Source organism: Oryza glaberrima, chromosome 1 (genome assembly GCF_000147395.1).
Source record: "Oryza glaberrima chromosome 1, OglaRS2, whole genome shotgun sequence".
Lineage (NCBI taxonomy): Eukaryota > Viridiplantae > Streptophyta > Magnoliopsida > Poales > Poaceae > Oryza > Oryza glaberrima.
In genome coordinates this window covers 4,521,364-4,548,014 of record NC_068326.1, presented here as the reverse complement: position 1 = coordinate 4,548,014, position 26,651 = coordinate 4,521,364, and the positions used below count along the sequence as shown (strand labels likewise).

Here is a 26,651-nt window from a genome sequence, read left to right as displayed (position 1 = left end):
ATCTGACTTCATATATGAAGTTTGAAACTTTTTTCTTAAAATATGTTGTTTGTTTCAATTTTTAGAGTCTGTTCCTTAAGAACCACCTATGAAAAACATTTTTTTCATTATTCTTTGAAATAACTAAAGTTAATAAAAATATTTTAAGTTCAATTGAGATGAATCGATCTCTATGATCATTACAATGTTTTCTTTGTTATGGCCAGGTCCATATTTCTATAGATTATTTGGAAAAGGATTGATCACTTACGTCATGTTTCCTCCAATATGAGTTGGCATGTTATCTATTTCGACATTAGTAAATGACTATATCTCTACTATTATAAAAATTGAAGTTGTTTTTGCCGGTAGCTTGTTACGTCATCTGTGTTTGAGTCGGTTTTTAACTTCGTTCGCTTTTAGAAATACATATCCATATTTGAGTCAGTTTTTAGGTTCGTTCGCTTTTGAAAATACAAAAGGAGTCATATAAGAAATGTCTTTAAAAAACTCGCATGTTAACTTGAGATGATCGGACTTCTAATTGCAGCTTATGATTTTCTAAAAAATATATATATTCAAGCAAATTCACACAGTAAACTTCACCTTAATTAAACCGTATAATAATGATAAGATTAAAATAACCCTCACCCATTGCAACGTTGCAACGCACATGCATTTTTTCTAGTTATAGTAAATATTTTAAGAAAATATTGCCCAAACAATGTAAGGAAAATACTGAAAGAATCTCGGAGAACTTTGGTTCACCTTAATTAGACTTAAAATAACTTTTCAAAGTATGGACTTATTTTCTTAGTGCTTCAATAAACTTCTTTTTTCATATAGTAAAATTCAGTGCGACAACGTTTAACCTCTCATCAGCAATTCTATTTGTGAAATCTCCATAAAAGTGTCAAGACTGTACTCCTAAAAATATTTAATTTTGGTAAAGACCACACTGACATCTCACAATTTATGAAAACATGTCGATTGGTTAAGCACGTGCGAACTTAAGTGGTTTTTCAGGAAAACTAAGTAGGTAGGGGCGCATTTGTAATAAAATGACTTGTGGGTGAAATACTGAACTTCATGTGACTTATGGGGTGGATTTTACAAAATTCCCTAAAATTTATCTACATTGGACTTGGTTACAATTTGTTAACGACAGTTTCTTATGAGAACCACCCTTAAAAAATTGATTTATACTTAAATCTCGCCTAAAAATTGTGTAAAAATATTTTCCTAAGAAATTGGCTATAAAAATGATATTTGCAGGCGGTTTTTCTTTTTAGGAAAACCACTCGTGGAAATAGACTAATTTCTACATACAGTTTCCTTAATGAACCGACCGTAAAAATATGTGTTTTCACGGGTGTTCTATAACCCGGAGACAATCTCAATTATTTCGTACTCCCTCCGTCCAAAAATAAACCAAGACAAAACCTGATACAGTGAATCTGAATAAGCCCGATCTAGATGCTTTATTTTGGAACATAGGGAGTAAACAGCTTTAAAAAAAAAAGATAGTTGTCTAGGGCATCCATAATGTGGCTGGTGAAATAGTGGAAAATAAGCATTGAATGCATCCCTATTACTAGGTAATATACATTGTGGAGGTGGTAACAACTACTACCAGGGTATAAGTTTACTACTAGGTATTAGCACTTCATATAGATCTCGTCTTTTTTTTTAATTGTGGCATTACACATGTTTGAAAAAAAATTTAGATGGGTCATATCTTACTATCCACTCTACATATATATATATATATATATATATATATATATATATATTATAATACATCTTCAACCTATTTATTATCATCTGACACAGATCCATCTTATTACCTAGTTTTACAATAATAAATATTGACGATGTCAAAAAAAACATAGCATAAGTGAAAACTGTTTTTTTAAGTAGTGTGTAGGCCACAGGCTGCTGGGCTAGGCCGTGGCTGCCAGGAAGGCGGGGTGTCGACGTCCCTTCGACACCGCCGCCGAATGGGAGAAAAGTCCCCGTCAAAATTAACACTCCGCTCGCGTACGTGAATGCGCCGCCGGTAGCCGTCGCCGACATGCCTGCACTGCATGCGCAGCACATCGATAGCAACAGTACCTACCCTAACTACCCCGGTGGTCAATACTACCATTTCATAGCTAATCATAACCGCACGTTTCGCAAATCGAGGCAAAGCATTTTAAATTCGGAGTAATTCCGATCCATCGGTTTGGTTTGACGCATTTGTGGAGTAGTATATGTATGGCAAGAAAGAGTGTAATACTTCGTAATAGGATAGGGTTAGTATGGTCCAATATATATGTGCAGCCTGCTATCCACGTTGATTAATAATTGATGTACTGACGTATATATATCTATACTACTGAAGAAAAAAAAAACAAAGTGAGACAGTGAATCTCCTACCACCTTCCATATCAATGGCATGTGGGTACTTATCTGGACCTCCGTCCCAAAAAAAAAAAGACAAACCCTGATTTTCGTGCCCAATGTTTGACCGTCCGTCTTATTTAAAAGAATTATGAAAAAAAAAATCAAAAAGACAAGTCACGCATAAAATATTAATCATGTTTTATCATCTAACAACAATAAAAATACGAATTATAAAAAAATTTCACATAAGACGGACAGTCAAGTTGTACACGGAAACCCATAGTTTAGCTTTTCTTTTTGGATGGAGGGAGTACTCCTTAAAGTACTTAAAGTACATGAAGAGAGTTGCAGGAGCAATTATTTTTCAACTGGACAGAGAAGTGGGTGCCTGCATCCATTTTGAACTGTATGATTTAATTTTAGAATAATGTAAGGGTTTTATTTGCAAATTTTAATTTTTCCAATCTCCTTTCATGCTTATTAAGAAAAGTGGAAAAAAAATCTACATACAACTATTCTTAAAAAAAATCAAAGTTCAAAACTATTATATTCCGTCTAATGTACAATGATGCATCATATTAATTTTCCTCGAGTCTAATATATTCATTTAAATCTTTTACAGCGTTTCAAGGCGTTTAAAAGTTTTGCATACATTTCCATTTTTTTTAAAAAAAGTGTCCTGTTTAGTACCCCTAGCAGCGTGCCGCATCGAACTATTTTTCCATTCCTTCAAGAAGAACATGCCCGGAGGGTGTTGACAACACACTCACAACCGTCATATCGCTAGGGATGCAAGTGGGTAGTTCCACTACCCGCATAACCCATTTGCTAGTTTATTTTCTATATGATAGTACAAAATTTTAAAGAAAAAATAAACTAAAAATGAGATAAGCGGACGAAAAAAAAACCGTTTACCCGCCCCGCTTGCATCCCTACGTATCGCCCAGCTGACCAAGCAAACTCTATGAATCATCATTGTCTTGTATTTGGTTTGATGAACCTCCTATCCTTTCTTTTTTTCTTTCTGGGTATAATCTATGGGATGATGTAATTATTGTGTGATATTAATAAAGCTTGCAAAAGGAAAAAAAAAACTTGTACTCATATGAGCATGTTGTAAAATATTTTGTCTGGATCGAACGCAAGTTGGAAAATCGATCTCTCCTGCCAATCTGATATCTGTATTTGTACAGTTAGTAGCAGCATGAGATTATTGACTTTATATGGATGAATAATGTATTCATATATAGTTCACTGCCTTGCTTTACGCAATTGTGTTATGAAAAATATGATTTTTTTTCCTTCTATCTTCGGTTGAAACAATGAACAAATACTCTTTACCAATAGCAACAACAGGAATATTAGTTTTTTATGTACCGAAGAAAAAAACCAAGCACGTCATAGGTCGACGTGTATATGTTCGTCTTTCATATCTCTGCTCTATAAAATATATAGTGTATATAGGCTCGATTTATACTCCTAATACATTTCAAATCAAGACAGGCATAACTCATCCCCAATTATATACTCCCTCCGTATTTTAATGTATGACGCCGTTATTTTTTAACAAACGTGACCTTTCGTCTTATTTAAAAAATTTATGTAATTATCATTTATTTTATTGTGACTTGATTTATCATCAAATATTCTTTAAGCATAACATAAGTATTTTTGTATTTGCATAAAAAATTTGAATAAGACGAATGGTAAAAGGTTGGTTCAAAAGTTAATGGCGTCATACATTAAAATACGGAGGGAGTATAACCGTATACAAAAATGCCTTGCGTCGGGCGCCCGACAGGCACCGTGCCTCCGTGCCGTCCCCACCACGCGCCCCACCACACATGCCCTAGTAACAAATCACCCACATAATACAAAAATACTCTATTAAGGGAATCCCTTTCATTTTTTTTCTACTAACAATGTTTCAGCAAGTATACTCGTGTTATTTCACTATGTATAGACCAAATGTTACAGTGAATTGAAATATCATTTCGCTATTTTGCTGAAACATTATTTTTATATATGGTGAAGCAACTTCAAAAACCATTGTTCTATATATTGTAGCACAATGTTTCATGAGATGATTTGGTTGTGTTTCAGCCTTTTAAACGATTAAGACATTTTTGATCTACCTAGTGAAACAATTTTGATCTATTTAGTGGAACAACGGATTTTTGCAAAAAAGAAAAAAAATCGGACGCCTGATTTGTAGGTGGCCCTATCTATATAAGCACTCCCTGCCAAAAACAAAAAGAACAAAAGCAATCAACCTCCCAAAAGGCCCAAATAGAGGCCTGGCCCATCAACCCACGAAGGCCCGGCCCAATGCAGTTCTTCGCCAATCTTCTATTCCTTTTTTTTTCCCTTTCCAGTTCCACTTCAGAAAAAGGGGGAAAAATCGCATCCGATCCGAATCCGGCGAGCCGAATCAAATCCTCCCCTCGAGCACCAGCGGAGCGGAGGAGCAAATTCGCCGGAGACGAGACCCCTCGCCGTCGTCGATTCCCCCAGGCGAGCCGGCGCATTCATTCCTCCGCGGCGAGCAGAAGCGGTGGCCTGCCTGCGATGGCGGCGGAGAAGCCGGCTCCGGTGAGGGTGCTGTACTGCGGCGTCTGCGGCCTCCCCGCGGAGTACTGCGAGTTCGGCCCGGACTTCGAGCGCTGCAAGCCGTGGCTCCGCGCCAACGCCCCGGGCGTCTACCCCGACGAGCTCCTCGCCTCCTCCTCCTCCGCCGCCGCCGACGTCGACAAGGTCGGGGAGCGGCTTCAGGGCGTCGGGATCTCCGCCGCCGATGGCTCCACCAGTGCAGGTTTTTTTTCCTTCCTCCCCCGGCTACTTCTTTCGTGATGATTCTCTCTGTTGTATCAGTAGGATGTCAGACTCCGATCTGGGATGGGATGGTGCACGAGAGAGAAAAGTGTATCTAATCTTTGCGCTACCACTGTGTAGGGGATGCTTCTGCGTCGAAGCAGGAAGAGGTGAAGCGCTTGCCTGGTGGTAAGGTCAAGAAGAAGGTTGGTTCCCGCAGCTCACTCACTTGGTTATCCTGCAACTCAGTTATTACTGTCGTTTGCATATGATGTCTAAGCCATAATAGTTAGTTTAGTGTGTGGTATGGTGATTATTCGCGTACTGAGATACTCAAAATGTTAAATGTGCTACTACAGTAATGGTTAGCTCAGTGTGCTGGAAGAAATATAATTTTTGCTGGAAGTTTAGTGGGTGGTATGGTCATTTTAATACACATCAGCTATTGTATTGGTGCCTTCTGGTTTGAGTCCAAGGCTGTCAAAGTCCACGTGTATGAAATTTTGGTTGATAATAACATCGTTTATGATGAGTTTCCTTTTGTCTTACAGGATAAACAAGAGGTTGTGATTGAGAAGATTGTCCGCAACAAGCGCAAATGTGTTACTGTGGTGAAGGGTCTGGAATTATTCGGTAAGTGTTGTTTTCATAAACAATTAAATGACTGTTTACGAACTGAAAGCTAAAACCGGTAAGGTGACCAAAATGAACATGGCTGTATTGTTAACACTATAGAAGAAGATGTATTTTCAATATTGAATCCCCGTTTATACTGAAGATATGGTATATTTTTATGGATTATACTTTGTTTCCTGGACAATTAGGTGTCAAGCTGAGTGATGCTTCAAAGAAGCTGGGGAAGAAGTTTGCTACAGGAGCATCTGTTGTTAAGGTATACCAGTAATCAGGGCTCATATTGGCCTTTGATATCAATGTAAGCATTTTTTTTAACACCTGTTCTTTATTGCCTTTCTTAGGGCCCCACTGAGAAGGAGCAAATTGATGTGCAAGGGGATATATCATATGATATCGTGGAGTTCATTACAGATACTTGGCCTGATGTAATTCATCCATCTTCTCTTCAATTTATTGTGGTTTTACAGTTTTCTCTCTTTTTATTTACTCGCATGTTTGGTATCATTTGTGATATTCTGTCCAGGTGCGAATTCATTTAGTTTCATAACAATAGATAGAAACCTATTCAATTGGATTATAACATTTAGTTTCACATTTAAAAATAAACAAAATCGAGTAATAATATACTTCTCTAGTCCGTCTGTATGTGATGTTCCTTGAATGTATAGGAGTAGAGAACCATGGTAACATTTGGTGACTAGATATTCAGTGAAAAGTTATATCCTGTGGAGGTTTTGGTTTGTACATGGAGTTCCTAACTCCCATTCATTAACTAACTGGGAAGGTCTAAAGTTGAGTCCCAAGGCCCAAGGGCAAGGAGGAAGTCCTATGGACCAACAGAGCCTGATATACCTCTCTATAACACAAATTTGGAAAATTGTGACCTGGGAGTGTTGTTATCACCACCATTTGAATGCCTCAGCTGTTAAAATCGTAGTATCTTCATCAAAGATGTAACTATGCTATTTATTGAATTATTATCATTCATTCCTACCTTTCAGGTACCTGAGTCAGCCATTTTTTTCATTGAAGATGGAAGGAAGGTTCCTGCTGCTTGATGTTTTATGGCCACAAGGCAGAATACCAATGGAGTTACAAATATAGTAGAAATATAAGACAAGAGTATGCCTGCAGCTAAGGCATGGGCCTTGCATGAGCTCCTCAATGCTACTACTCCTTCAAAGACAAAAAACTGTTTCTTTTCATTTCTGGTCTTAAGTTCATCACAACTGGTGTTTTATCGACAACTGGTCCCATGTGTATCAACTTTATCCTGCAAGTTAGTTTGGTATTGCTAAGCCATTTGAAGTGGCAAATGTTTTGTGCGAGCATCAGGCTTCATATTTAACGACATGCAAAGAAGAGTGCAAATTAGTAGTGTTTCTGCCCTTTCTGCTTTCATAGAGAAAGGTTGTTTCACACTGCAAGTTTGGATTTGAATTTGATCTTTCGTTGAGTTCTCGTTCATCAGGGCTTCTAACTGCAAGTTATGGTTTGTAATTGGGGTTGTAATTGCAGAATTCAGGATGATCATAATAGGGTGTTTTTGTTTGCAAGAACTACATACGGGCTGTAGAATAGGCAGAGACGAGTCTGCTGGGCTTCTATTAGGCTGTATTGGGTCGGCTTCTATTTTACTTTTCCAGCTAACCAAGCCCAAATTACGTCTATTTAGAACAGAAATTCGGCAGGCAATTTTAACAGCGATTTTTATTTCAAAGTTCATTCCTAGAGGAGCTTCGCAATTGTGATCTACCTCAGAGTCATAAAGAAATAAAATAAAAATAAAACAAGTTAAAAATGGTGAAGATAAATAAAATGTGATTTTTTAAAAAAAATTATCTTCACCGTTATAATTATTTTTTTTAAAACAACGCACACAAGATAGTGCAAAGTTCTGTATTGATTTAGCAGTAAAAAAATAAGTCTAGCTCTAGAAGACTATAACTAGGAAAATAAAAAAATAGCGACACCTCGCATCTATAACCGAGACCCACTATTGAGAAGCAAAGCAGGAGCACAAACACCCCTAAGGGAATGGCAACTTCAAATGACGTCTCCAGGGAGAATACAACGTCGAGAGCGCCGCCGCCGCCCATCCTAAGAAAGGACGTGGTTTTCGCCTGAATAATCTATTTGGGAGAGGGGATATTCCGCAACAACGCCCCCATGCAGCGCCCGCAAGCGTCGCCGTTATCGGCCTAAACAGGCTAGAATTTCGCCCGTAATCTTTGTACCCTCCCATGCCGAAGTGCACCACCCAGCCTCAGCAGCTACTGCCAACTAAACACCTTCAACACGCAGCCACTACGCTGACGCCTTGTCGGCGGTTGGCCAACAAGTAGGAGCCTCCATCCATGTAGTTGGATTGGAGAGAGAGATGTTTAACAAAAAGAAAAATCAAATGCTCCTTTTCGTCTACGTTGTAGAGTAAAACTGTGTGCAAATTATATTTCAGCATGCACACGACCAATTGAGACTTCAAAACATAAGTAAGATCAAGATTTTATTTCTCTGCCATCTCCTATATATCCCAACCCCTGCTGCTGTTGGCTGCCTAGCTGTAAGGCGTTGCAAGTACCCAATCAAGCTTCCATTTTGCTTGGTCAGTATTTAATGGCCACGTCATGGGATCAATATGTTTTATGATATGACTAGGCAAATTAAGAGGCTTGTTAGTCACTAATATCCATTGCTGGAACACAAAGTTTTGGTTTACAAGTAAAGTGTAGGAATCGACAAGGCCGTGTTTGGTGCAGTTCGAGTAGTCCATCGTTTTCACAGAGATTTCTTGTTTATGGAGAAAAGGAGGGAATATAAATGGTTGGGGCCGTGTTTGGTTGGTCTCAGGTAAATAGCAGATAGCCAGCTACACTCACGCACTCTAAAAAATAAAAAATAAAAATCGTTGCATAATCAAAACTGGTAGAAAATGAGTGGCAATGTGACGTGTAATTTAATTTCAGCCGAGAATCTGAGCACCTGTTTGTAAGCAGCACGTTAATTATTGACTACATGGTTGAGTAGCGTAAAATTAGCAGAAAAAACATGCACAAGATCTGTCCACAAAGCTTAGTTTAATTAATCTTTTAATTTCACGATCGATCAGTTGATGAATATTACATTTCTTTTAGTAACTTTTACGATGGTCTTTACTAATTCAATTGTCAGCATCATCACGTAGAGACGATTTTAACTGTTAATTTATAAGTTCTGTACTACCAATAAAAGTAACCGTTCTACCAGCATAACGTATTCATCAAATTGACAGTACAAACAGATATAATTCATTAGATCAAAAAAAAACATAAACGACCTATATTAATCATACCACATTTATACATCATCATTATGAAACATCCCTACATCTCGCGGTCGACGAATCAGCGGCAAGTAGAAGAATTCAGAAAGCAAACGGCCCCCACGGGAACGAACGAAGAAACGGATGGATGAACAACTATGCTTGGCTAGCTTTCTGTAATACGTACGACGTCAGCGTCATCAGCAGCCAAGCCAGCTCAGCCAGCTACAGGGGAATGCGTTGTGGTTTTCAGGCGCAGGAAATTGGAGAGATGGGATTTTGTAGCGGCCACAGCAGGAGCAACAGCCACAAGTACGCACTGTACTCACATAGGCATAGGCTGTGTTTTCACGCTAAAATTAAAAGTTTAGTTAAAATTGGAATGATGTGACGGAAAAGTTAGAAGTTTACGTGTGTAGAAAAGTTTTGATGCGATGAAAAAATTGGAAGTTTGAAAAACTATTTTGGAACTAAACATGGCGATAACCTAACTAAGCTAGCCCCCTCGTTTATTAAGCCAATAATTAAGACCCCACACGACTATGATAATTCATGTGGCCAGCATTACATTTAGGCTCCATTCTTTTCTGGCTAACATACAGATTTTTAGGGTTTCTTTAGAACACATGATTGAAAAAATGTAGAATTTTGACAGGATAAAGGTATAAAACAGAAAATTACAAAATATAGGAATTAGAACAAAGATAAAAGACTCAAAATAAAATTTCCATGAGGTTTTACCTAATGTTAAATTTTCTTCAAAACTTATATGGTAAGAGGCATTTAATAGGAATTTCAATGAATTCATTTGTTCCATTCCTTTGATTCAAAGAGCTTTCTATGAAAAAAAAATCTATAGGAATGAATTCCTCCCAAATTCCTACAAGTTTTTTTTAATCGAAGGGGGCCTTATCTTGGTTTTCATTGGCATGTTTTCAAACTGTTGATCAGTGTATTTCGTCTGAAAACTTTCTATATAAAAGTTACTTTAAAATATCAGATAAATTCACTTTTCAAGTTTAAGATAAGTAAAACTTAATTAATCATATGCTAACGGTTTTCTTGTTTACTGAACATACTCAATCTTGAAGCAAACCCTAAGGTGTTTGCTAGCCTAGCTCAATCCGGCCTTATTATACACGTTTTGATATAGAGGTTGGATTCAATTTTATTATCGAAAAAGAAAAAGTTAGCCTAGCTCTCTCGCCTTCGGTTTTGGCAACCTTCTCTCCCACTCTCTCCAAGCTAGATTTCTGATGACTAATAACTCTCGCTGGTCAAATTTATTTAATATTAGAAACTCAGAATCTTAGAGCGCTACTTAGGTCACTGAAACCACTAGATATCTTTTTTTAAGAGAGTTCTTGCTCACATGATGAATTGGTTTTGTCCTTAGCTTTTGTACAGCTTGTGCATCCACTAAAATCCATGGGGGAGATGCACACGAGATTTCTCTCGTCACCGTCTCTGCATTCAAGTGATTCAGCCCCAACCACCGTGCTCTGAATAATACTACTAGCTAGTACATGGTGAACTACTACTGTTTCAGAAATTAAGGGAGAAGATTAAACCGAGTAAAGTATATATGTACCTGACGACAAAATCTTGTCATACAGCTCCTAATAAATCTGCTGAATAATGACAAAAGCTTCACGTACTTCAGTTACGACATTAATTATACAGTGAACAGTACATCGACAAATCATGAACTTGAATAGGAGTATTAGTACCTACAGCTAACAGCCTTTCTGATGGATCATCAGCTCCTAAAACTGAAAAAACCTGCATATATGAGACATGCGGCACAGTGAATAATTAAACAACCATCGATCACATGATCCCATTTTTCTGCAATTATTAACGAAAATCACAGTCATTAAGGCTCAGTACGATTCCCTTGATCAAAACGTCCACGAATGCTACTGCCATTAGTTTTTGCATTAGTCAGAGCATGTACAATAACATGCTATAAGTCAGCTGTAAATATATTTTAAAGAGAAGAAGAGAGAGAAGAGCAGCGGGCTATATATATGTAACCAGCTGCAGCACAAACTCTAAGACATAATGTATGTATGACAAATAAGACCAGATATTAATAGTATAGTAAGCAAATATTGTATGAATTGACTATTACATTAACTATAGATAATTTGGAGATAGTAGTTGGCTATCTACTGATCTTTGGAGTCTGGACTCTGCAAGTCAATAGGAACAGGGAACTTGCAGTCCTATACTCCTATACTAAAAGTGGCTAATCTATTGTTTACTACGAGTGGTAAGGTTATGCTCAGGAGTCAGGGCATTACTAATTGCAACTAGTTAAATATGTTTAATTCGTAGAATAATAGCATCAGTGGTAAGATTATGCTCAAAGCATTACTAAATAAATTAAATAAGCATCTGTGGATATGATAATCTCATTTGGTGAAGTAGTTTATTTTTATATATTTTTGTTGTTTGGTAATTTTTTTTGTGTAAATCTTTGTATTCGATAATATTATTCATTCCTAAATATTAACTGGCATTGTTTCCACTTTGACTGCTAGTAATAATTTTAATTTGAATGATTAAACTTCGATGAACGAGAGCTTAATAATTATATTTAAGGCTCAACACACTTTTTAATAGTATGATAATATGGTATCCTTTTAAATATTTTAAAATTCTTATAGAAAACACAAGAAGTTAAAGTTTAAATATGAATAATATTTGTTACTAATATGAGGAAGTATTTTGGAGCAGGGGAGTATTATGTTTAGAAAATATGAAACAATTAGAGAAGATATGAGAGTTGTATATCATATTGTATATAACTGGGTTATCCTTTATAAAAGAAAGCATGTGACGTACCTCTAATTCAATTAATAAAAATAAAGTATAATAATAATTATATATTTCTATTCTCTGCAACAACTAAAAAAATAGGAAATGAAAAGGCGTAGTTTGGTTTAGATTATTGAGCATATTAGTACCGTGAAATATCTATTTGCATTATAGTAATAAATTAAATATTATGAAAATAATCTTATCAAATTGCTTAAAATAGGTGGTATACGGTCTATGTAGCGGTCGAAGTTTTTTTTTTTTTTGAAGTATGGAGGAAAGAAATTCATTTCAGTAATCTGATGAAAATAAACTAAAACGATTAAAGGCATTAGTATCACAACCAAAAACCGTCTAAACATACTTAATTTAGCGTTGTATGGAGGTTGCACCTAGATTTGTACTAAAAAGTACTCCCTTCGTTTTCATACATACTACTTAGTTTGAATGAAAGTGTTGCAGATGTTACTGTTTTTTTTATAAACTCTATCAGACTTAAAAATATTTAATTAGAAAAGAAGTCAAAACAATACCATTTTTTTAAGAAGGCGAAATACCACTGCACCGCCAAATCTCCTCGCACGGAGTGGCGCCAGCCAAGCTTAGAATTTCCCGGGAAACACACTGTCACCTCTGATGATCAACGAAAGGTTAATTCCCTCGATTTTTTTTTCCAAAAAAAGAGAACAGTGAGAGAGAGCGAGTGAGAGAAAAGGCAGCAGCAACAAATGATTTGGTGAGCTCGAACCATCCGTAAGGTCACCCGTCTCTTTTCCCCCTCACCTTCTTCCTCCTCTCGCCCCCTATAGATCTCCTCTTCCTCCTCTTCCTCTCCACCACCGCCGCGCCGCCGCACCATCCTCCTCTCTCTCCGGCGGCAATGTCTTCCAACGGCAAGCCCAACCCTCCCCCTGCTGCTGCTGCGGCGGCGGCGGCTGGCAACGGCGCCGGTGGCCCGCCCAAGATGTACCAGCGACCCATCTACCGCCCCCAGGCGCCCGCCGCCAAGCGCCGCCGCGGCGGGAGGTCGTCCTGCCGCTTCAGCTGCTGCTGCTGCTTCTTCTACGCGGTACTCGTCGTGCTCCTCCTCGCTTTCGTCGCCGCCGTCGCCGGCGGCGCGTTCTACCTCCTCTACCGGCCGCACCGCCCGGCGTTCACCCTCTCCGTCGCCCGCGTCGACAAGCTCAGCCTCTCCTCCTCCGCCACCGCGCCCGCGCTCACCGACTCCATCGACGTCACGCTCACCGCCAAGAACCCCAACAAGAAGCTCGTCTACCTCTACGACGACTTCGCCGTCACCGCCGCCACCGCCGCCAACGCCGTCCCGCTCGGGGAGGGATCCGTCCCGGGCTTCGTCCACGACGCCGGCAACATCACCGTCATCAAGGCCACCGTCTCCGCCTCCGCCCTCGGCGTCGACCCCACCACCGCCGCCACCGACATCAAGAAGTCCGGCGAGTTCACCATCACCCTCGACCTCGAGACCAAGGCCGGCGTCAAGGTCGGCGGCCTCAAGACCAAGAAAATCGGCGTGCTCGTCCACTGCGAGGGCATCAAGGTGGCCGCCCCGGCGCCGCCGCCGCCGCCGGCGAAGAAGAAGGGCGGCGTCAAGCTCTCCGTTGCCGACGCGCCGTCTCCCGCCGCGTCCGTCGACGACACCACCCCCTCGCCGCCGCCGGCGACCACCGTCGCGCGCGTGTGCCAGGTCAGGATCCGAGTCAAGATCTGGAAGTGGACCTTCTAGTGACGTCGCCCAAATCCTAGGGGCCGCATTGCAAAATTTTCGGGGGGCAAAAAGAAAAGTTGCTTTACTTCTTTTTTTTTTTTCTTCTTCACGTTGGAGTGTAGTAGAAATTCAGACCAAAATCAACCGTCGGATGCTGTAAAAAAATGGTTTCTGTTTGAATTTGACGAAATTTGGCTGGGGGGAGGGAAGAAGCGACCACGCCGACAAGTGATGCGAGGGAGGAGTCTTCTTTGGAGTGTGAGGCTTGATTTTTTTACTTTTTGTAATATCTTGGTGTTAGTGCAAGTACAATTTGGGGATTTGTTATTTTTAGTAAATTTGTACTCCAAATTTATCTGAATGTGGCATCGCACGAGTAACATAATATTCCCAGATACTCTTTCTTTGAATTACTTTTTTACTTTTTAAAAAATGTGTAAATGAGATGAGAGAGAGGGGTGTCGGTGAGGCTCCATGCTAGTAGCTGAGTTTGACTGAATTTTGTACGCAAGGGAAAGGTGTGAGATATTAAATTCATGTGTAGCCTTTTCATGTGAAGCAAGCACAAATGAGGAGGTGCCGGCTGCAGCTGTGCAATGAATTGCGTGACATTTTTAATTCCGGGCGTTACGTGACTTGTGAAGAATTAGTGGGTCACTAGTCATAACAGTGGCAGTAGTGTAGTAGCAACCGTTAGGCTTAATTGTGTAGTACTAGAAAATTAAGAGTTTGATGTAAACTAATCAGTACTGGTACTTAAATAGAGTAGGTGTTGAGCTGAGCAAGCATACAGTCAGATATATGAGTATGCAACAACATTAATTAAGCTTTAATATATGACAAATATTTCACTAGCTTTATCATGAAAATTGCTTTCATGTTTAACATTTTCTTGGTACTACTCATATATAAGTGGTACTGTGGTAGAGAAACAATGATCAAAACATAGAATTGCTCATATGTAGTTTTAATATATGAAAATGAATCGGAGCATAGTTTGTGGTAATGAGTGAGGAGACGATTGTTTACCGGGATTGGTGAGGCCTTAACATAAAGGTCAACACAATCATTAAAGCGGGTTGCATCTTTTCCCAACACGTCAAAGTGACAAAAGAGGCCATGTTGTAGCAAGCAGAGTACCGAAGTACTTCATCCGGTTTATTTTAAACGCAATCATGAATTTTTATGTACAACTTTGATCATTCATCTTATTTAAAACTTTTTATAATTAATATTTTTATTGTTATTAAATAATAAAACATAAATAATATTTTATACATGATTTATGTTTTTTTTAAAAATAAAACAAACGATTAAAGTTGGACGTAGAAATTTATGACTGTGTTTAAAATGGGACGGAGGGAGTACTTTGCTGTTTACTCTAACACAATCGACAAGAAGCCACTAATTAATTGTGTCAGTCGTGTGAGATGAGAAATGAAGTAGATGAGATGCCAAACCGTAGACCAACCGCAACGAGGGATCCTCGGCCGTGTGTCTGATTCTCTCAAGGACGAAACGCTAGCTTCTTGACAGCCTACTTGTAATTTGACAGCAGACACTCCACCTGTCTTTGCTAATACTGATCATGCATACTAGTCGAGTGATAAGCAATTCACCTCTCAGAGATACTGTAGTAATTATGGTTGTAAACGTGAGATACCTGTACTTGTCTGCTGTATCGGTGCAAGCCATTTCCGACCTTATCGAAGTTTCATGCTAAGTTGTAACTACCGTGTCATGCAATGAAGAAACTCATTATCTGAAAACAAAAAATCATGAAGTGAAGAAAATCGTAACTGCGTGTTTCGTCCTGACCATATGGGCTTATTCATGGTTTGTAGACAGGCCCAAATGGTATTGGGGGTAAGAGGCCTTGTGTAGGCGAAGGTTTGTGATTGGGGTTGATCAGGCCAGCGGCCCAGCTACTCTCTTGGTACCGTAGAGACAAGGAATGAAAGAAGGAAACAACCTGTTTTTTGGTTTTTTGTATGCCGTATACGTGACGTGGAGCGCATATATCGGTGTACCAGAAGAAACTACGAGCATTGTTCAGATTGTTGCCACATTTAACACAAGGCTGTGTTTAGTTCCACATTAAAATTAAAAGTTTAACTAAAATTAGATGTTCGAAGAAAAAAGTTGGAATTTTATGTATACAGACAAGTTTTGATATGATGGAAAAGTTAAAAGTTTAAAGAAAAAATAGGAAACTAAACTCAGCGCAAACTTTCAAACTTTGTCAATGTTATAATTGGATAGGGTATCAAATCAAACATACTTTAGCCAATATTATCTTACCAACATTTAGTAATTTCAGAAACTTCTACTATTAAAAAACTATCGAAACTTAGGCCTCGTTTAGCTTGCGAAAAGAAAATTTTTGGGTGTCATATCGGACGTTTGACCGGTATCGAAAGAGGTTTTAGGACACAAATAAAAAAACTAATTTTATAACTCGCTTAGAAACCGTGAGACGAATTTATTGAGCCCGATTAATCTGTTATTAGCAAATGTGGGTTACTGTAGCACTTTGTAGCTAATCATGGACTAATTAGGCTCAAAAAGTTCATCTCGCGATTCCCATACAAACTGTGCAATTAGTTTTTTTAAAAAATCTATATTTAATGCTCTATGCTTATGTCAAAGATTCGACGTGACGTTTTTGGAAAAAAAATAGGAACGAAACAACGTATTAGCAAGGCATCAAACCAAATGCTTCCAACCTTATCAAAATGTGACACTAAAATTAAACGACAATCAGAACAAGCCCTACAGCTCCGGTCACGGTGTGCCTCGGGACAGGAACGACGTAGTAGTACGATCTACTGTATACTCCAATATATCGGCAGAAACAAACAACGCCGAAACCCCTGCTTTTTTTACTGCCCCCAACGTCACGCACTTTTCTCTCGCAACAGCGGCGCGCGCCTTGTGCTACACGACGCGCCTCGCTTCCGCCACAAGCAAACCACACCCCCACCCACCGAACCCAAGCGCCCAAGCCACACACACTGACACGAACCGGACCACGACCACGACCCGAGCCCGAGCGTGAGACCTGGTCAGTCAACGAGTCAACCGCCTTTTCTCTTTCCCCTTTCCCTTCTCATCTCCTCCTAGCGGCCAAAAAACCCGCGCCTTCCCGAAGCGCGCTACCACCACTACGCGGCGAGGGGGGGCCCCCGGTCCCATGCGGCGCCACGTGGCGTCACGCCTGACGCCTCGGCACGGACGGATGCGCGGCACGACGCGCCGTCGCCATACTCTCCGCATCCGACGGTGGTGGGTGGTTACATATACGTGCCCTCCCCCCGCCTACGTGTCCGGCTCAAACCAACCACCAGTCCACTACTCCACTCTCTTCTCCACTTGGCGGCGCCGCGGCGGTGGCGGCTCGATCGATGGAGGCGGAGGAGGCCGCCGGCGGCGGCGAGCGGAAGCGGAAGAGGGACGGGGATGCGGTGCGGGATGACGAGGAGGAGGAGGAGGAGGAGGAGGGGGTGTATGAGGGCATTGCGGAGGAGTCGGTGGCGGAGCTGATGCGGTGGCTGGAGATGGAGATCTCGGATGCGGCGCCGGAGACGGAGACGAAGACGGAGACGGAGTCCGGCGACGATCCTGCCGGCGCCGCCGCTCCGGGGTTCGTCACCATCAACGGCAACGAGGAGAGCTGCGGGCCGTCCTTCTCCGCCGCGGCGTCGACGGTCATGGCCTCCGTCGACACCCGCGCCGGCGCGCCGCCCGCACCGCCCGTCCCCTGGCCCCTCCCTCCGGCGGCGGACGTGGTACCGGCCGAGGTCGTCGTCGACGGCGTGGGGGAGGAGTGGCTGGTCGAGCTACTGACAAGTGGGCCCGCGGTGGCCTAGGGAGTCGTGGCGTACGTACGCGTGTTTTTCCTTTTGCCGTTTTGGGGTTGTACAGTGTCAGGTGTCAGAGAAATGGTAATCGTCAAGAATGGAAAATGGGGATGTGATATTAATTCTGGAGTAAAGTCTCATCATCGGTCCTAAACTTATACCGCTGTGTTATCCTGGTTCATAAGCTTGCAAATCAACCGTTCAGGTCTTACTTGTAGATCACTCGTTTAAATCTTCCAACTTGTTCAGTTGTGTCACCCCAGTCCCTAAACAGGACGGTCTAAAAACTTTATATCAAAAAATAATTCATAACTTTTTAGACCGTTCTATTTGACTAAGATGATATTCAAATCCAAGTTTAGAGACCGGGGTGACATAACTGAACAAGTTGGAGGACCTAAACGAGTGATCTGCAAATTTAGGGACCGGGATGACACAGTCGAACAAGTTTGAGGAACTGAACAGTCGATTTGTGAGTCTAGAGACCGGAATGATACAACGGTATAAGTTTAGAGACTGGTGGTGGACTTCACTCTTAATTCTTCCTCTTCTTTTTCTTTTGTAATTTTGTTTGTTTTCTTCTTGGATGATAAATGGTGGCTTGCTCGTGTCGGTGTCAGGTTCCCTTGGTTGGCTTTGGTTTAGAGGGAGGGACTGTGAACAGAAAGAAACGTCGTCTCGTCGGGATAGAGCCTAAGGGTGTGTTTAGTTCATGCGAAAATTGAAAGTTTGATTGAAATTGGAACGATGTGACGGAAAAGTTAAAAGTTTAGTTATGTTTAGTTCCTTCCAAAGTTAGAAGTTTGAGTTGAAATTGGTACGATGTGACTGAAAAGTTATGTGTGTATGACATGTTGATGTGATGAAAAAAGTTAAAAGTTTGGATCTAAACACAGCCTTTATGTGTGTAGGAATTTCGATGTAATAGAAAAGTTAGAAGTATAAAGAAAAAGTTTGGATTTAAACAAGGGCCAAGGAGAAATGCTACTGGCTGTATAACTGTATGTACGTAGCAGAGCTTCCAGATTCGGTTGCTCCCGCACTTGATTAGTGTTAGTATTTCCCGTGTATGCAAGGGAGCAAAGCACGCAAGCAAGAGCTAATCCAGCACCGGCCATCAACACGTACACAGTACATTCGCCGTGTGCATTGTCAAATGGTATACTCCCCCCTTAAAAAAAATTTACAACTAAATATGATATATCATAATAAAACAAATATGAATAGGGATATGCCACATTTTGTGGGACAAAGAGAATAGACACGGTAGCAAATTATTAGGGATGCAAGTGGATAATCCCGCTACCTGTATAAAAACCCGCTTGCTAGTTCATTTCTCACATAATAGTATAAAATTTAGAAAAAAAAATAAACTAGAAGTGAGATAAGCGGGCTAAAAAAATCCGCTTGCACGCGCCGCTTGCATCCCTACAAATTGTACGTTAGTGGGTTTTTCCCCAATGTGGACCTTCAAGCTTCCGGGGCCCGCACATTCATACGTCCGTGATGTCACATACTCTTTTCATCCAAAAAAAAATCCAATCATAAGAATAAATCTCGACGAGCACTATGTCCACTGTGTTCGAATTTTTCCTTAGAATTTCTTTTACAAAGGGATTAAAAGCAATAAAGGATCATTTTGGACCTTTACCTTATCAAATTATTGGCCATGGACATCACATTGGGTTGACCTGTGAAAACCAAACTCTATTAATGTAGAAGTAATATTGAAGTTATCGATGGATTGGTAGGGCACATTTTGTAAAAACTCAGAGTGACCTACGTTATTTTTACTTATATTTCTTTCATCCCAAAATTTATCAATCTAGTATCAATATTAGCTTGAACATAACATAGTACTGTAAATCTAAATATGCCCTATATCCAAATTTAAGATTATCTGTAATGTATAGTCCAAGGTTCATGTGAGAATGCACTCGGTTGAAAACTGCTCACAAATGTTTAAACTAGCTATGATGAGGCCCTTCTTAGTAAAATAACCACAACTCTTCTCTCTACCCGAATATCTCATGGTGTTAGGCCATGGTATATCCCTCTCGTATAAAGACATGTCCTTTGCCTTATACTTCATCCCAAAGTGATGCTACATAGTGTTATATGGGGCATATCCGCGATACCCTTGTCCAAATTCATAGTACAAGATAATAACATTTTGGGATGGAGAAAAGATGTGCAGTGTGTAACACCGGTCTTAGCTACTCTATCTCGGTCTCTCCTCTTAAGGCCCTTTTGAATCAAAGGATTTATGTAGAAATTTCATAGGATTCAAATCCTATAGAAACTTTTGTATGCGGCTATTTGATTAAACAGATTTATGCTTTTCAAATCCTATGAAATGACTCATTGCATATAGATTCTAGAGGAACTTAGTAAGAGCTCCAACCTTTTAGAAAATTTGCTTTTAGGCTATCTCTCTTATCCGATTCCTACGGTTTTCCCGCAGTTCAATAATACGATCATTCATGTGTTTTGTATTAATCTGCTTTACATTTGAACTTGTCAGAATCTTGATTTTTTTTCTATTTATCCGTTTTTCCAATCATGCAATTCAAAGTGGCCCTACATATCTAAGGGCCTATTTAGTTCGCGAAAAGAAAATTTTTAGGTGTCACATTGGATGTTTGATCGAATGTCGAAAAGGGTTTTTGGACACGAATAAAAAAAACTAATTTCATAACTCGCTTGGAAACCGCGACACAAATCTTTGGAGCCTAATTAATCTGTCATTAGCACATGTAGGTTATTATAGCACTTATGGCTAATCATGGACTAATTAGGCTCAAAAGATTCGTTTCGCAATTTCCCTACTAACTGTGCAATTAGTAGTTTTTAAAATCTATATTTAATGCTTTATGCATGTGTCCAAAGATTTAATGTGATGTTATTGGGAAAAAAATTGGGGAACTATCAGAAATTTAATACGATATAAGTATATATTGCGTGTGCTCTCCTATTGGCTGCATACATCATATTATGGAGGGAGTAATAATTTATTTTTGAAGGGTTAACCTACGAGTACTACAGTAATGTATGAACAAGAACTGTACTTTCCCGGATCTGCAGCTCTGCGAGCGCCATAACTTTTACTACTACACAGTCCCACTACAGTACTCGGTACTGAACTTTAGCTTCAATTCAGAGAAAAAGGTCGTCCATCCAGACTTGCAGCAGGCAGGCATCGATGGTGATCGATCGATCCATTGATGGCCGATCGGTAGAGTAGAGGCAGCAGTATCAGTATGGCTGCATCTGCATAGCGATAGTAACAGATCCCTGCCCTTTTTATAATCGTAATGCAAACGTTGGCAGGCTACACAATACACAATGCAGTGCTCGCATGCAAAGTATGGCCAAGCAAACACATGCATTCGACTCCTCTGCTAACATCTGCTACTGCACTGTTTTTTTTTTTTTCCAAATTCTATAATGGTATATCCTCCGTCCTAAAATAAGTTCATTTTTTTGGACAAAGGCCAAAGCCCAGCTTTTATAGCAAAGCATAACAGAGTCTTACAACCGCTGGGACTGCCAGCTCGAGATGTCAAGCATAGGAGTTTAAGTAGGACAGAAATGCTGCTGGCACAGCCCTAACAAGCCAGGGATAGAACAAAAAGGCGTTGGGAGTCCAAAAGAGAAGAACACTACTGAGGGGGGTCACCGTTACGGTGACATTAGGCGCTTGAGTCTCCTGCCGCTCGGATACTGGCAAGCAATAATCCGTGTGCCTTCTCCAGCTCGCCCCTTTGTTGAGATGATGCCAAAGCTTTCCACTGTAACATGAAGGACAGGGCTTTGTGAGGCAGAGAAACAACATTTCGCAAAAGAATATTGTTAAAAATCCAATCATTCCTCACGCGCCAAATAGCCCAAGCTCCTGCAACAAAACAACACCACAACACTCTCATATCTGATCGCCTCATATTCTGAAAAAGGTTTAGAAGATCGTTTCTAGAAGTAGGGATCGAATTTCACCCAAAAGTATCTCTGTAGCAGCACCAAAGAAAACGTGCCGGAGGGCATCTAAACATTAGGTGATCTGTATCCTCTTCCAAGCCACACAGCTTGCAAAGAGGGCTACCTGACCAATTCATTTTTTTGAGCTGCTTAGCTACTTGAATTCTTCCTTGTAACATCAGCCACATGAACACTCTTGTTTTTAGGGGGGGTAGGGGCTTTCCAGAGTTCCTGAAGCAGAATGTCTTTGACTCCCCCAAAAACAATTTCCTTGTAAAGAGATTTTGTTGTAAATCTCCCGGATGGATTCAATTTCCAAATCATAATATCTCTCTCTGTCGTCAGTTGGACTATACCAAGTAAGTCCTGCAACCTTAGCCAATCAGGTAATTCGTCTTGACCTAAAGATCTCCTGAGATTAATTTCCCACTCCCCTCCAGACAACATTTGTTTCACAGTTTTGTCAGGGTCACTGCAAACACTGTGAATGTAAGGAAATTGGATTTTCAAAGGAGACTCCCCTAACCAGATGTCATCCCAAAACTGTACAGAATCCCCACAGCCAATTTTGTATGCACTACCAAACTTCATCCACCTTTTTACTTCATGAAGTCCTTTCCAAAATTGTGATCCCCCATCAGCAGAAGACTGAAAGAAACCTCCCCCAGCTGAGAAGTATTTTTTCCTTAGCAATTCACAGCAGGGGCTGGTGTTACCAGATTCTAATTTATAGATCCACTTGCAGAGAAGAGTTTCATTCATTACTTTGGTGTTATTCATCATTTGATCATCCGTTTTTTTAAAATATTTTTGTTATTAGTATTTTTGTTGTTATTAGATGATAAAACATGAATAATACTTTACGCGTATTATTTTTTTACTTTTTTCATTAAAAAATTAAATAAGATGGACGGTCAAACGTTGGACTTAAAAACCTACAAATAAATTTATTTTGGGGCGGATGGTGTAGGCTGATCAACTCAGATGAACTGAATGAATACTCTGCTGATGGAAAATCTGGCACAGATTGAACGCAACCACAGCTGCACAGGCAAAGCCCTGAATCCTGATTTGTCTGTCTGCACCTTTATTGGGCCGAGCCTGAATGGGCTTTTAATCTAACAGCCTACTTTGGACCAGGAGAACGAGAAGGCCGGCCCACTGTTCATTTGCCGAGCAAAGTATAGAGATTTCTCTCCGTTTCGACGCCTCACCACGGAGACTGAAAGCTGAACCCGATCTGCATCAGAATTCAGAAGTCAGAACAAACTGACTGGCTGGCTGGCTGTTCATTGAAAGATGGACATTACTTTGATACCATATTCAGTTACATACACGGATAAAACTAGTTAGTTCAACTCAAAAGCTTAAGCTGAGGAGAAAACACTAGCGATTCACATATACTACTACCACGATTATCACGGCCCTGTGCAATTATCACGGTCATGTGCTTCAAAAGAGAGAGAAAAGAAAAGGAAAAAGAAATACAGTGGTGGTCGTGCCAGAAAAATGGAAGCCTTATCGATGTGCCTGTGCAAGTGCAACTCCATTTCTCATCCATTCAGGGCTTCAGAGTTCAGTCTAGTTCAGGCAACTCGGTTCTTGAGCGCATATGAGCAGTGCAGCAAAAGAGCAAAGATAAAAGATCACTGAAAACCTTTTTTTTTTTGCTGAAAAAAAAAATCCATCATCATACTGTTCTTCAGTTCTTCGTTTTGGAGGGGCCTGCAAAAAGGAGTACTATCAGAGACTTGCTGGTCAAGCCCCATGGATTCAGGATCACTGTCTGTTTTTTCAACCGATGCATCATTGACCATCCCGTCCATGATTTCATACTTCTAGAGAGTAGAGAGAGCTGCTTGCTGCATGAGAGATTTTGCGAGGAACAGAATTGCAATGCAAGGCAGCCTGAAAACTGTAACCTAGGCAGTAGCTAGAGAGGCAACGGCAAAGCGGTTTGCTTGCAATGATCGCCATGGCTGCCTGCTTGTGTTCTTTCTTTGCGAGTGCAAAAAGGAAAAGTTGCTGCTTTGGGCGCTGATTGATTCAGCCAAAGCGACGTCGCGTGTACATGCCTGCCTGCCTGCCTGCCTGCTCGTGCCAGCGTTTGCGTCGCCTGCGCTGCACTGCACTGCAACTTCGTTGAATTCAGTCACTTTTGCTGCTGCTGCTGCTGCTGCTGCTGGTCAGTGGTCACTCCCATTTCAGAATTCAGAATTCAGATATCTCTCGGTGTCTCTCTGCTAGTGTGGGCGTCAACAACGACGAGGAGATGTGGTGTGGCTTTTGCTTTCTGAATGATTGTTCTGAAGATAAACGTACTACGTTCAGTTAGTTGCATTGCATCCAAAATTCAGACATCATGCGGATATCTAACATAAAAGAGCCATCCTTTCTTTCTCTGATGGTGTGTATCATCACAGCGAGTGATGGTGATTTCTGCTGTAATTAATCATTAATCCCACCATTGCCTGATCATGTGCTGGTAATTTTGCAATAACCTAATCAATCTGCTCGTGGTTGTTAGTACAGGAAAGAGGAGAGGAAAAGCATCATTGGCCTGTGTTCTTGCTAGGGTAAGGTTGGTGGAGCCTCGATCGGTTGCCACATGCAGCTCAGCAGAATGCCTGCACTTTTCCCCTTTACAGCACCATGCATTCATGCAACTATTCGGATCAAAATTTCAGTACTGATAAACACTATGGATCACTTGCTGCTAGTCAGTTTACATGTTCAGATAAGTTTTCGGATCTTAACAAAATTCAATAACATATATTAATTTGTCATGAAGATTTTAGTATGATGTTGTTCTTGCTGAAGATAGCAAATATTCCGATCACTTTCAGAAAAAAAAAAAAGGGGGGGGGGGGGGGGGGGCAAGATCGAGTTCAGAAAAAATGAGAATAGTACAGTTAAACATGGTTAGTGCTAGCACAAATGATTAATTCATGAAACTGATACATAAACATTAAACTAATGATGAAATTAAGATCATCACTGTACCAGAGTACTACCTTATCCTATCCATCTTGTTCAGTACTCCTAACAAATCGATCACGTCATCAGGTATGGATCGAATCCATCACCCAAAATCCTAACCAATTAATGCCACGCACGAACTCAAATCATTACTACGCTGTTTCTCAACTATGCGCATGCAGATCAACTGTGATTGGCTTAAAATATACACAAATTAAATGGCATTATCCATTTCTCTTCTCCCCAAGATGATCCATCTCACGAACCAAAACTAATTAATACTCCTAGTTGCATCCGTGCCCCACGTACTAATTAATCGGCAATGAATTATGCTGTCTTGTCCCTGAATATTTACTTGTGTTCTTGGCATTTGCTTCCATCAGGCATTCAGATAGATATTCAGACATTGGGTATAGATAGATCTTTGCATTAAGGTTTGTGAAGAGACAAGAGCATGTGAGCCCAACTGTCTTGATGGCTTGTTAATTTTGTCAGGTCCACGTACGAACAGCAACAAACAACGGCTCAACTAGTGTAGCTGTGTATGAGTAATTTATACGCGCGTGAGGATGAGGAGAGTACCGAGTACAGGAGATGGACCAACTAACTGGAGGCAGGACACTTCCATTAATTTCTTGGCTCCTAACTACATTTTGAAGAAAGATGTTCAGACAGATTTTAGATCAAGGAAACAAATTTGGGGGAATTTTAGGTTCAAGCAGCATGGAACTTTATTTGCTGTTGTTGTCTGAATTGTGTACGGACACATGGTTTGAGAAATTTCAAAAAAAAAAAAACAATATTGCGCTGTCAGAGGGGACCGATACTAAGAAATTCAATAATGGAAATTTCAAAATGATTAGAAATTCCATTTCAAGATCTGTACCATGGCTCCATCCGCATCTCACCACTTGCAGTGGTATAGCCACAGCAAAGCAATCCTAAGGGAATATGAAAATGGTCAGAAACGATATCATTTCCATGGGAATGATTCTCGGTTGGTCAGAATTTTCCGTACCTAGCACTTCAACTATCTAATGACGAATTCAAACAACGCTCGCAAAAATTAGAATTTTTTTCATACACGGTCAGAATAAAAAAGATACTGAGTCCGTCAGGAATCTCCTCCACCGTTTTCATCCCTAGCGTCTATGTTTGTTGACATATACACGATAGAATTTTGATGTTATCACAGGGATTGAAAAAAATATTTTTTTATTAGCAAATATTCAACGTAGTTAGATTTACCCAGGCTCTTCAAATTTATTGGCTCTGCCACTACCAACCAGGACGGCCCTGCAGACACTTTGGTTAATTTTCTTGCTGACTACAGTTAGATGATACTTGGATTGATCTGGAAAAGTATATTGAGCTGGTACAACGTCGTCTTTTGTATCGCTGTGCAAATTAAGCTAACCTACCACTTCATTCGGCATGCATTGTATGGTGATTTTGATGGCCGGGACGAATCAACAGATAGACCTGGGTAAAAGAATAGGTTGGTTGCTGATACTTTACTGCACACATACACCTGGACCGCCCTATTCTGACTCCTGCTGAAGAACATAATACAAGAGCAGTAGTTGGGTTGGGTCTTGGTTTTCCAATCTACTAATTAGCATTACCTTAGTCATTGGACCATACTCATTTAAAAGATCTAGTGGCAGGTTTTATTTAAAGATGTCTACTCTAATCATAGAAGTTCCATGCAGTCTGAACAAGCCTTTATAACTTGCAGGTTCTGTTGAGGGAAATACAAGGTCAGATGTATTCTCATTTCTTATTGACATGTACTCCCCCAGTTCCAAGACATAGGCGGCGTTTGAATCTTCTAAAGATGAAGATGAAGATTAAGTGTTTCACGCAAAACGAAGTGATAATAACGTGTGATTAATTGAGTTTTAATTATTACAACTTGAAAATGGATTAATATGATATTTTAGAACAACTTTCACATAGAAAGTTTTCGCACGAAACGCACCGTTTAGCAGTTTGAAAAGCGTGTCACTTTAATCCAAAATTTAATCCACAGTTTTAGGTGGATTCGAACGGGGCCATAAATATTTTTAGTTTCGTCATAAGTTAAACTTGATCAATCTTAAAAGAGTTTGACTTAGAACAACATATAAATGCTTATATTCTTGGACTAGGCGCAATAATGTAGTACAATTTT

At 40.2% G+C, this 26,651-nt stretch overlaps 3 protein-coding genes across 3 annotated transcripts; all 3 read left to right on the top strand.

The window, feature by feature from the left end:
* Positions 1–4,741: 4,741 nt before the first annotated feature.
* LOC127762108 (translation machinery-associated protein 22) lies at positions 4,742–7,279 on the top strand. Its single transcript, XM_052286476.1, has 6 exons — positions 4,742–5,179; positions 5,320–5,384; positions 5,730–5,811; positions 6,003–6,070; positions 6,156–6,239; positions 6,816–7,279. Exons 1-6 carry the CDS (start codon positions 4,936–4,938, stop codon positions 6,870–6,872), a joined length of 600 nt encoding a protein of 199 aa, XP_052142436.1. The 5' UTR covers positions 4,742–4,935; the 3' UTR covers positions 6,873–7,279.
* Positions 7,280–12,681: 5,402 nt separating this feature from the next.
* LOC127761831 (NDR1/HIN1-like protein 6) lies at positions 12,682–14,273 on the top strand. The gene has a single exon (XM_052286164.1). The coding sequence runs from the start codon at positions 12,819–12,821 to the stop codon at positions 13,680–13,682; it is 864 nt and encodes a 287-aa protein (XP_052142124.1). The 5' UTR covers positions 12,682–12,818; the 3' UTR covers positions 13,683–14,273.
* Positions 14,274–17,006: 2,733 nt separating this feature from the next.
* LOC127760236 (uncharacterized) lies at positions 17,007–17,778 on the top strand. The gene has a single exon (XM_052284459.1). The coding sequence runs from the start codon at positions 17,069–17,071 to the stop codon at positions 17,531–17,533; it is 465 nt and encodes a 154-aa protein (XP_052140419.1). The 5' UTR covers positions 17,007–17,068; the 3' UTR covers positions 17,534–17,778.
* The last annotated feature ends 8,873 nt before the right edge of the window (positions 17,779–26,651 follow it).

Bases quoted from the DNA above. Each gene is read 5' to 3' on its own strand.
- LOC127761831 (XM_052286164.1), top strand. From the start codon at position 12,819: ATGTCTTCCAACGGCAAGCCCAACCCTCCCCCTGCTGCTGCTGCGGCG.
- LOC127762108 (XM_052286476.1), top strand. From the start codon at position 4,936: ATGGCGGCGGAGAAGCCGGCTCCGGTGAGGGTGCTGTACTGCGGCGTC. The intron at 5,180-5,319 runs GTTTTTTTTCCT...ACCACTGTGTAG, and splicing joins CGATGGCTCCACCAGTGCAG to GGGATGCTTCTGCGTCGAAG. The intron at 6,071-6,155 runs GTATACCAGTAA...TGCCTTTCTTAG, and splicing joins CAGGAGCATCTGTTGTTAAG to GGCCCCACTGAGAAGGAGCA.
- LOC127760236 (XM_052284459.1), top strand. From the start codon at position 17,069: ATGGAGGCGGAGGAGGCCGCCGGCGGCGGCGAGCGGAAGCGGAAGAGG.